Source organism: Toxorhynchites rutilus, chromosome 2, assembly GCF_029784135.1.
Source record: "Toxorhynchites rutilus septentrionalis strain SRP chromosome 2, ASM2978413v1, whole genome shotgun sequence".
Taxonomy (NCBI): domain Eukaryota; kingdom Metazoa; phylum Arthropoda; class Insecta; order Diptera; family Culicidae; genus Toxorhynchites; species Toxorhynchites rutilus.
Genome location: NC_073745.1, coordinates 23,439,847 through 23,450,664, shown reverse-complemented (window position 1 = coordinate 23,450,664; position 10,818 = coordinate 23,439,847). Strand labels below are relative to the sequence as shown.

General features: G+C 38.7%; 1 protein-coding gene across 1 annotated transcript; it reads right to left on the bottom strand.

Annotated features, from left to right (window-relative positions):
* Nucleotides 1–7,308: 7,308 nt before the first annotated feature.
* Nucleotides 7,309–10,026, bottom strand: LOC129769475 (esterase E4-like). Its single transcript, XM_055771772.1, has 5 exons — nt 9,961–10,026; nt 9,510–9,905; nt 9,192–9,455; nt 8,135–9,138; nt 7,309–8,075 (listed from the first exon to the last, which is right to left on the bottom strand). The coding sequence occupies exons 2-5, from the start codon at nt 9,705–9,707 to the stop codon at nt 7,823–7,825; spliced, it is 1,719 nt and encodes a 572-aa protein (XP_055627747.1). The 5' UTR covers nt 9,708–9,905; nt 9,961–10,026; the 3' UTR covers nt 7,309–7,822.
* Between the last annotated feature and the right edge of the window lie 792 nt (nt 10,027–10,818).

The following is a 10,818-nucleotide window of genomic DNA, read 5'->3' as shown; positions in this document are numbered from 1 at the left end:
GATTGCCTCCAGGCAGCTTGGTTTTGATGTCTCTGTTAGGGAATCGCCGCATGTGTCGTCAATTTCGACCAATCAGAAGTGGGTATTTCCGTTAGTAGTTCGGGTTTGAGATTTTTCAATTGTTCGATAGTTAGTATCATGAAATATATTATTTTATTCATCATAAAAAATTGTTATGGAGTGCCGAAATCGATCGAAGTAAAAATTTCATCCGTCCAACATGAAATGCCTGAGCAAAAAGCGTTTAAAATAAGCCAATTTTCACGATGTACTCGATTTTCGAGTTTCAATTTGTACCCCAATATGTTCCCGAAAGACGTAATCCTACGTCAAAAAAAAAAAACAGTGTATTGAGTCTGATCACAATGTTACTCAGATATGATCCTTTGCTTTTCAAATATTCTGTGCTAGATCTACTCCATGTAGTACAACGCATCAGAAGTACAGATAACATAAAAGTATTAAATCAGATAATTCTGGTGCCTGGACCGTGAGCTTGATCCAGTATTTGAGTCGCACAATACTTCAGTGACTGTGATCAGCCCATAAATTGGCTTCACAGTATTATAATGAACACCTCATCGAGTATGCGACAATCTATTAACAAAACCTGTGTGGCTCAGAAACATTTCTCTAAAACACCGTAGATTCTTGGCAAAATCATGTTGTCCTCCAGTTATTAAAATCTGTGGCTTTTCCCATCCAAAACAAAAAAAATTATAGGAGGTTGTGTCCAAGATACGACCGCATTGTTGACGTAGAACTACGCTGTTATTTTATATAAGTCGCTTGTTTATACCTTCGGATATTATTCTATAATGCTGTGAAATTGTAGAAACAACTGCTTAGTAGAATAATCTCTGAAATTATTTTTTCATTGTAGAATCAGTTGACGATAATTGATTGATGATTTATTCTTGCCCTCGCAAAACAATCGTATGTCGCAATTTATTTCATGTCAATGCATTGAAAATTTACCTCGAAGGCTATTCCAGTGGCCTTTTTCGAAATTGACATAGACTCGGCTACAGTCGATTATATACATGTTGCACCAGCACCATGTATATAATATAGTGCACCCGTGGCCGAGTGGTTAGCGTCTCACATTATCATGCCGGGTGTTCGGGTTCGATTCCCGTTCTGGCCGGGGGATTTTTCGTCAAAGAAATTTCCTTCGACTTGCACTGTGGTCACGCGTATTCACGAATTTGCCCCTCGGAATACATTTAAGGCGTGTTATTTGGCTTAAGAAATCTCAACTAAGTATTAACAAATGACGCTAGTTAATGCATACGTTGAGACGGCAAAAGTTCCACAGGGAACGTTAACGCCATCCAAGAAGAAGAACCAGCACCATTATTCCATATCTCATAACTACATCAATATATATTTGGCACCGCATGTAAACAACAACAATGACAACACTTGCAAGTATCAAATATCATGCTACTGAATATGAAATGAGACTTTAGAAGTTTGACTTCTGACACATGAAGAATGTGGGTTATAAGGCAAACATTGTCGAAATATTGAACTCCCGGCCCCGTCAGGTTGACGCCATATGAGCCTTAATAAAAATATATATTTTGGATAAAAAAAAAAAATATCATGCTACATGTTATTTAGTATTGCCTCAAAGGAATCGCACCTCTAAATATCGTTCGTACAAACTAAGCGTAAATCAAGCGCCAAACAAGCGTTCACCATAGCATGCATACAGAGCCATACATTGGTGGCTTGAAACTACTAGCAATATAAACATTGCGCTATTCTCAAAAGAAACGCTTCTGTTAATATTACTGGCCTCGAAAAGAGTTGCATTACTTTCTCATGCTCGAGATAAGCGCAGCTGTCACCCTTAGTGGAGGAAGTTTTGCTACTGGCAAGCGAAACCTAATCACGTACAAAATTCCAGAACATTTACTTTCTTGATGATTAAACAAGAGAAATAAACTCTTTCTGTTAATAACAACCTCGAAAACAGTAGCAATGCTTCATTATGATCAATATTAGCGCAAATGCAATCCTAGTTGAAGGCAGTTTTGCGACTGGCACGCGAACCCAAATAACTTATAACATTCCAGTAAGACATTCAAGATGCTTGGTATTTCCAAATAATTTTTTGGTGCACAACCTTAACGTCTGCTTCGCCATAACGTCAGTTTAATGCATTGATGCATTCTCAAAGGCACAAACGAAGCCCTTATGAAGACGGAAAATAAACAATGTTAACTGCTTGGAAAAAGACAGAATTATGCCACACAGCTTGTACTCTGCTGTAACACCCATCGATGCGAATTCGCTGATGAGTTTGTCAAGAGCAACCGCCTTCACCATCAGCGGGGGGAGCTTGATTTTGGTTGCTGCCTGGGCGTTTACATTTTCGACCGACGCGCCGAAATCGCCTACGCTGTTGTTCGGTGCGGTGTCACATTCGCGAAGGCTTGGTTCAGTGCGAGCGCTTTTCAATGCACCAACACCGCGTGCATCATTAGATGACGCTTACCTCGAAATTTTATTGCCCCTGGCAATGCGTTCGTTTTTTGCAGGGCTCGATCCTGCCTTCCTCTACTTCTTGCACACTACGCGAAGCGTCCAATTTATGACGCGGAAAGAAGAACACACGATACGAATATCGCGAAAAACGAACAGAAAAATCAAACGACGATTTCCAAGTTGGATTACCACTGGTGGGGTCCCATCTAAGATCGAAGCGCAGCGAAAGCAAAGTGAACTGGATTACTCAACAGTCCGATGCCGAATGAAAGTTTGCCTCAGCGAGATCCACTGTTTATACTCTAGGCAAGTATTCCCCTTCATTCTTCTTCTTTTCCTTTGTTCACGGAGACTTTAAATCCTACGATTTCCCCTCCGTTGGTCGTCGATAAGTTGCTCGTTATTGATAGCTCTGTTCGGGAAAGTACTCAAATGGACAGAACAAATGTATGGGAAAATAGAAACACTTAAAGTTTTCATGAATTTTAACCATTTACTAACAAGGGGATTCTAATGTATGTGTTGTTTCACCAAGCAGTGGACTGTATTTTACTGCGATCATGTTTGTGCGTGTTCGAATCAAACTTTTCCACAGCCGCCCATGCGGCTGACACGCAAGTTCAACGAATATGGCAATCTCAACCAAAGTAGCAGTTATGCTACTTAGGAGAGAATGCGTTTCCACGGAATGATTCCGAGCGGCCCAGTGCCGCGTGCGATGCGAAGCAAATGGAAAATTCCATTCGCTTCTTTGGTCCTGTTAAGGGCCAATCCAAAACCAAACCACACCACAGACCGAATGAGGGATTAATCGGTTGATAGCAAATAAGTCACTTAATCCTTTGTACACATTTTATTTACACCAAATTTACAAGATAAAATATTATCACTTTCTTTTTAGATTCTAAACGTTTAGCAGATTAAAATTCCTTCTTTCCAAAGCGGCGGTTGAAATTGGAGTCTGTCCCTGTTTTCTTGCGCTCGCAATGCACTCTTCCCACGGGTGGGGCGTATGTTGGTGTTTGTGCCCTCGCGATCGCCCTTTCGTTGCGTTCCTTCCTCCACCATCCTGTTGGTCGTACTTTCAGTGCGCTGCGCTGAGCGGTGGACTGAACAGTATGGCATATTAAACAAATCTTACGGAATTTCCGATTCGTTTAGTATGTAAATCGCCAAAATCCGTTCGCGGCAAAAATTAACGTTAACGTTAACGTTAACTTTATTTCATAAAAACGTGACCTGTTTTCTGATTTGACACCCTCAATGGAAGACGTAGTTCTACGTCAAAAAGCGGAGTGGGTTATATCTGTGATATGACCTCAAGGTTAACGCAAGGCTGCCATTGGCTTGGTAATCATTTGTTTGAAGTTGGATCTAAATCAATTCTCAATAAATGGATGAATGGATTTTTTTCCCTTGGAGTTGTCTTGTGATCTGTTCAAATATACGCGAAATAATATTCTTTCGCATGGAAAATTATCACGAGAACGCCTAGTTGACGGCCCGAATGTGTGCGAAATCATATTTTACCTCTTATCCCTTCAAGAAGCTATCGCTACATCCCTCGTAGATCTCTTATTTCTTGAATAATGTTATTTTCATATTACTTCGTTCATGCGGTAGAGAGATATTAATGTTGAAAACCTTGTAATTCGAACGTCACCCTCTCGTTTTCAAGACTTTGAATTTACACCCCAGTACAAAAATGAAGGATGTAGTATGACGAAATAATGAACATAAAAAACCAAGAAAGATTCTTTAATATGAACTTTTCCGTAGTGATTCGTTTTGTTAGATAATACCATAACCGGTTACCTTCATTCAAAATCAAGATTTTTTTCAATATAATATGCTTGTCATGGTCATGGGTGTCACCCCTCTAAGGGTGACACACGGGGCGGTCCACCCCCTCCGCCCCCCCCCCTACACTACGCCACTGAGTCCTATCATTACAAGTTTTGAATGTTTATGACAATCGTGATCGAAAATATGTACATTGATTATTGATTCACGTAATATCAATTCGAGTTGAAGTTTTCACTTGGTTTCGCAATTTTTTTTTGTGCTGTAAAACCTGTTAACCCTTTCAGGACCATAAGGTTACGGTACCTTATTAAATCAATTTAGCTATATGTTATGAATCAATAGGCACCCTAAAAACATAATTTATACTAAAAATTCAAAAAACTTTTACCTTTTTTTTTGTTAAATTTATGGCACAAATATGTCCCTATGGTCGCTATTATGTATTGCCAGTAAAAATAATAAAAAGGTACATTCCGAAATATTAAAATAAAAAAATAATTTACAATGGTTACGTGAATATTTAATTAATCCATGATTTTTGCTTGGGACATCGGCGTCCCCGTGGTCGTGAAAGGGTTAAAATTAAGTGGTACAATTTTCAACCAAATTAAAAATATAATTAAGTTAACAGCCCTTCCACCAACAGCTGTCATATGGTTTGACATCTCCTGGTCGTTTATTATTTACGAGAACACCACAGTGCCCTTTTTCATACACGTTTCGAAACGTTTGTAAGTATTTCCTTAATTCCTTTGTGAACGATTTAGAAATTTAAGTACACCACCTCAGTTAGTAACTGATATGAAATGAAAAAAACGTGCATACGAGGAGCATTTAAAAATATTACGGATACAACCGTGTTCCAACCAACTTTCAGAAGCACCGCAATTCCTTCAGCTTCAAAATTAGCGGGCGTTTTGCACCTTCTGGTTTCTGGTCGTACCAAATTGATGCAATAAAAGAGGACACTTTTTACTTGGTATGGCTCAAACGACAGTTTCGTCAGTGTGCCATGAAATGATGTCACTTCTGAAAACTAGCTTATATGAAAAATGGATCTAGTTGGATACAATATCGTTTAATGGAACAAAGCAATATATCCATTGCATATGTGGGTGGTTTCCCGAATCGTAGTTATAACGCGGTTTGGATAATATATAAATTCAACTTTTATTAACGATTATGCATTATAAATAATTAGTAACTATCGAGCAATAGAAGTACGCGATTAGCGATTTCGTTATTTTGTTTTCAGCTCATTTCGTTATTTTGTACCCAGCTTGGAAGGTAGACAAGTGCATACATGATATTTTTTTTTTTTGATAAATTCAACCCCGGTGTAGTGATGGTACTCATATACCCATTCTAAAGTTTTAGGAAATGAACACATGTACTTTTTTCCACTCCGAAACTATCCGTACCGGAATCCCTCGCTCATTTTTTAAGCTGTCCCATAATTTGTAGGAAGTCCTCTTCGCATCAGCTTCAGGGGCATCCAGCAAGCTTCTGGTGAGATCCGAATGTTCCTCCATAAATTCCGTAAAATGTTCCACTTGGGATGCTTATTGCATTTCTTTTTGATTCCATTGTGCTAAAATCACAAGTGATTGATTATGCAACATACCAAATGTATTGTATTTATAGTCACATACGGGAATGCAATTGAAATTTTGTTTAATGTAAGGATCAGTATCAAAATCAACGTTGCGACCATTTCTTGTCGGAACAGTTGTTCTCGTTTCGAGCTAAAAAACGCTCAAACACAATGTTACGTAATGCCAAACTTTCCTGGAAACTCTACTACTGCCTTATTCGTTTCGAGCTCGCGTCGAGATCCATAATGGCAAAAGTGGTCAAAACGAACAAAAAACACTCGTTTCGAAATGCAGAATGCTACCCCTGATTTTAGATATGTATTCAGCCATTCATTGAAGTAGTTCTCAGATTTTGGTGGAATTGGTAGTTTTGTTTCTTGTCGCAAAATATTTGACCCGTTTTTTTTATTTTTTCGTTAGGGTGACCATTTCAATTTTAGGGTGGCCTGAAAAATCATTTTTTCAATTCTTTTTCAAAAATGATTGTTTTCAAAAATCTTTTTAACTTTTTAACTACTAGATCGATCAGAATGATCAACATCAGATGATTGACAATCAACAAACTTATGTTCGAATTATTCATCTAACCACCTTATTTATTATAATTTAGCCTCCAGGAAGTATTCAAATTATGAGCAATGAGAAAGTATTTGTTGTTGTAAATGAGTGTTCGAAAATGTCTTAATGAATCACACTATAAAAATTCTATCACTTCTGACCAAAAATGTATTGACGAATCTACGCAAAGCTGCTTCAGCTCATGCTACACCTTCATTAGAGCTCAGAACCACAAAAATGATGTTGTTTATAGTCAGACAAACAGCGCTTAAAAGCTTGATTCGGTCGCGATTATTCGAATTAATTTATATTTCAATTCGATTTACCCATTAAATGTCGTCAGTAAATGGTGAGAAAGTTAGATTCTTGTATATTTATAATAAATTCATCAAAGTCTTATCGGCACTCTGGGACTTAATTTTTTTTTCGGAATACGAAACGAAAAGTATAGTTTAGGGTGCAAATAAAAATAGTTGTCTCAATTTTTCATTCAGAACTTGCTACGAAATGTTAATTTGCACAAAAATATATCCTATGCAAAATATTAGCTCATTCGGAATTCATTTACTGGTGTCGCAGACGTTGAAATTTGAGTTTTTTTGAAAACCATAAAAAAACCGAAAAACAGCGTTAAAAAAATGGATGAATGACACGTCGAGATTTACAGAAAAGAAACCAAAATTTTGTAGATCTTATTGTTTTTTTTTTCAAAAAAAAAAAACTCAAAATTTCAAAAAAATTCTCACAAAATCAGACCTTCTCCTTGCTCTGTGTATCGTTCGCGTCCCTAAGCGCAAGCATCCATTCGTTGGACTTTGTCATTGATATCAAATATAAAAGAGTTCATTCTTGCATTTTTATAATGTTTATTCTCTTCGGCGATAATTTCGTTGTCCTAAATCAACACTGCGATTGTGTCCTGGACACGAACTTTCTTTTTTTTTTATAAATACAAAACAAGTATTTTCAGAAGTGAATTTTTTTTAGGATAACCCTGAAAATGTGGAAACAAGCATTTTGGATCATGAATCACACTGATTGGTAAACACATAGAAAGAGTCTTACTATAAATTGAATTCTGCGAGAAGTCAAACTTCATTGTTCTCATTTCAGTTTGGTAGATTTTACGATTGGAATGGGAGCCCACATTTGTCCACTCGGTGTGCGAGAAGTCATAAATTGAATTCCTCAATAGAAATAAAACATATATCTCAGATTCCATATGAGCACATTTTAAGGGGATGGGTCAGAAAAAATACTCAACTTTGCTAGACATATCGGAAAATATGATGCCTAACAATTCTACATAATTTAACATAATTTAAAAATATGATGCCTAACAATTCTACATAATTTAACAATGGTTACTACTCATTGTTTATAGTGTTATCGATTTCATCATTTTCCGAATCTCCCCACTCATAGTTGAAAGAATCACATTCATAGTAGTACAAACAGTGGTAGATTTTATCCCACATGTTGTAGAACCTATTGTCCACATCGTCATCCTGCCTAATCTCGAACGTTTCATCGATGTTCAGATATACCGGCCTCGTAGCGTTTTCGTTGTAAGCTGGCCACACGATGTTTGACAATTTGCTCTCCTTCGGTGTAGGGTTCCTGGAAAAAATGTTCAAATACTTTGAACAGGACCGTAACCGTCAAAATAACCAACTCACCCGTATTTGACAAAGTTAGACAGCAATTCCACCGTGCGCTCGTGGACCTTCCACTCCCTGCGGTATTCGCTTCGGTTCTGCAAAGCCGCCTTCACAACATATGGCGTGAAAATATAACCCAGATCATCTCCATGCACTGCACCATACCGACTCCCGTTTGTTCTTGACTTGTAGTATCCATTTTTGTAGTATCCAAACCGACCATCGAACTCGAAACGGTAGTAGTAGATCGGATTTGTATCCAGTTGTTTGGAAAGCTGCTTCAAAAACTTTTTTATGGGATAACACATGTTGGCCATATTGGCAAATTTTTTGTAGAACTCCGGATCTTCTAAATACTGCTCCGCGTACGCTATAAACTTGGCTATATTGGTCTTTATTGTTTCGTTTTCATTATTGGGATAGTTATCTCCCATATACAGGAAATCGGCATAGAAAAGGAGCAGCTCGAATTCGGTCGCCGTTTGACCCATAAGAATTGGAACCTGATTTACTGGCTTATTAAGAACATTCTTGTGGGGTAAACCTGTTAATAATGCATCTGGTTCGTCGTCTTCTTCCACCGTTGGGAGGAACACCCCATAGAACATTGTGAAATATCCTATAAAATTGTAAGTGATATTGAATAAAAGCTTGGAATCTACTTCCTGGAACTGCTCGAGGGAAGTAACGTTTAGATTCGAGGCGAGTTTCTCGGCGAAGCTTCCGAAGTTGTAGTTCCGGGCCCAAGGAGCGAGAGTACTGCCTCCAATGGCAATCAGCTGTTGGAACAATCCTCGCGCACTCTCAGCATATAGGAGCGCGGTAACTGCTCCCGCTCCAGCACTCTGTCCCATTAGAGTCACTCGTTGGGGATCTCCTCCGAAGAACTTCACATATCTCTGAACCCATCGCAATGCTTCTCGCTGATCTTTGATACCGTAATTTCCAGTGATGTTCAACTCCGGATACCGTAGAAATCCATGGGGCCCTAATCTGTAATTTATGGTTACCACCAGAATGCCCTGAAGAGTCGGAAGTAAGTAAATACGTTATACGTTTGAGTTCAAGAACTAACGCTTTCGACCAGTAAATCCACTCCGCTGCCAGTGTCTACGAGGCTGTGTCCTACTGCGAATGTTCCGCCATGGACGAATACAAGCACTTGATACTTCACATTCTGACCAGCGTCTATCGCGACCAGCGGAGAGTAGATGTTAAGGAACAGACAGTCTTCATCTCCAATTATGTCCGTCGGTGAGTGGAAATGATTTTCCTGCGTGCATATATTACCTACCACTGTGTAATTTTGGGCTCCACTTGGAACATGAAGGACTGGATTCTATCATAATCATACAATGTAGAAATTTTTTGACTTAAATGAAACTGCACTCACTTTGAATCTCAGCCGTCCGATGGGAGCTTCCGCGTAACGAACACCCAGATAAACACAATGTGACACACCCGAAAAGGTGGAGTTGAGAATTCCCACTCCGTAGCTTGTGGAATCGAGCTTCACCACACATGGCTCCAGTTGTAAGCTAGCTCCGAAGAATAAAACAACGACACAAAAAATCACTATCAACATATTCATTGCTGTTGCCTTTGGAACTGATCAAACACAACTGACGATCACGATAGTGATCCGATCTCAAATGAACTTCTCCAGACGCCAGACAATCAGTGATGGGCCTTCCAATCGAAAGTGTGAAGTGTGACCATGTACTGTCTGAGTGAAGTTCAAGTTCAAATAATGCTCACATACGGCTGTGTTGATTCGTCGCAAAATTGACTAAAAATAGAACCATTGATTAAAAATTGAAAGCCATTCATAATAATTTAAATACGCATTCGTGTAGCATGGGAAATTGTTTTGATTCAATCATTAGGATGGGCACCGACTTCGAATCGCTCGCCTGACATACTGTGCATCAAATTCAATTCGTAAAATTACTCTCAAATTGAGTGCCACGTAACTTCATTAGCAGCGCTTGGTTGGTTGGGAGAGCAGCGAGGATGCAGTTCGCCAAGGCAACACTCTCCAGAAGTGCAGGCCGAACTGAAGGAATTCGCAATACGTCCCCCACGAAATAAATTGGATTATTTCAAGCGTAATAAATTTAATATGTGCGGAATTCTACAATACGGAATTCCGGCACGATTGCACTTGAATGGCGGTTGCGAAAGTTTGAATAGCGTTAGAAGTGAAATTTCGAATGCTTCAAAAGTGGTTGTCAACGCAGATGGATCCAGTTGAACGACTCTTCCAGCGGTTGCATTGCTTCGGTCTGGATTAGAATCAGGCGGTAACTGAGCAACGTTTATATCAACTAGATAGTGAATGTTGCATTGCATGCAGCGCGGTTTGTAATTACTTAGTGACAATAATCTGTGCAACGTCAGCTTACCAACTTTCCATTAGGTTATTGCCTTTCAAGAGCAGGAATATGAGAATGACTAGCCGCTGGTATTTACACTCCGTAATCGATCTCAAGCTAGGTTAGTGTAATATTTGTACGGGGAAAATGAAGTCCATAAATTTATTTTAAGGCTTTATTCGGCATAGTTGTCATAGAAATGTTTCGATTTAGGTCAAATATGCATCGTTTTTTTCGAGGTAAATCCATTCTAGTTTTCTCATGGAAAACCTTATAGGGAAACAGTTTTAAACAACCGTTTGGTATTCACTAGATAAAAGTAAATGT

What these genes read in the sequence shown, in the direction of transcription:
- LOC129769475 (XM_055771772.1), bottom strand. Translation starts at nt 9,707, where the DNA reads ATGAATATGTTGATAGTGATTTTTTGTGTCGTTGTTTTATTCTTCGGA. An exon ending in TCGGACGGCTGAGATTCAAA is followed by an intron (nt 9,456 to 9,509) that starts GTGAGTGCAGTT and finishes TGATTATGATAG; the next exon opens with AATCCAGTCCTTCATGTTCC. An exon ending in TCTAACTTTGTCAAATACGG is followed by an intron (nt 8,076 to 8,134) that starts GTGAGTTGGTTA and finishes CATTTTTTCCAG; the next exon opens with GAACCCTACACCGAAGGAGA.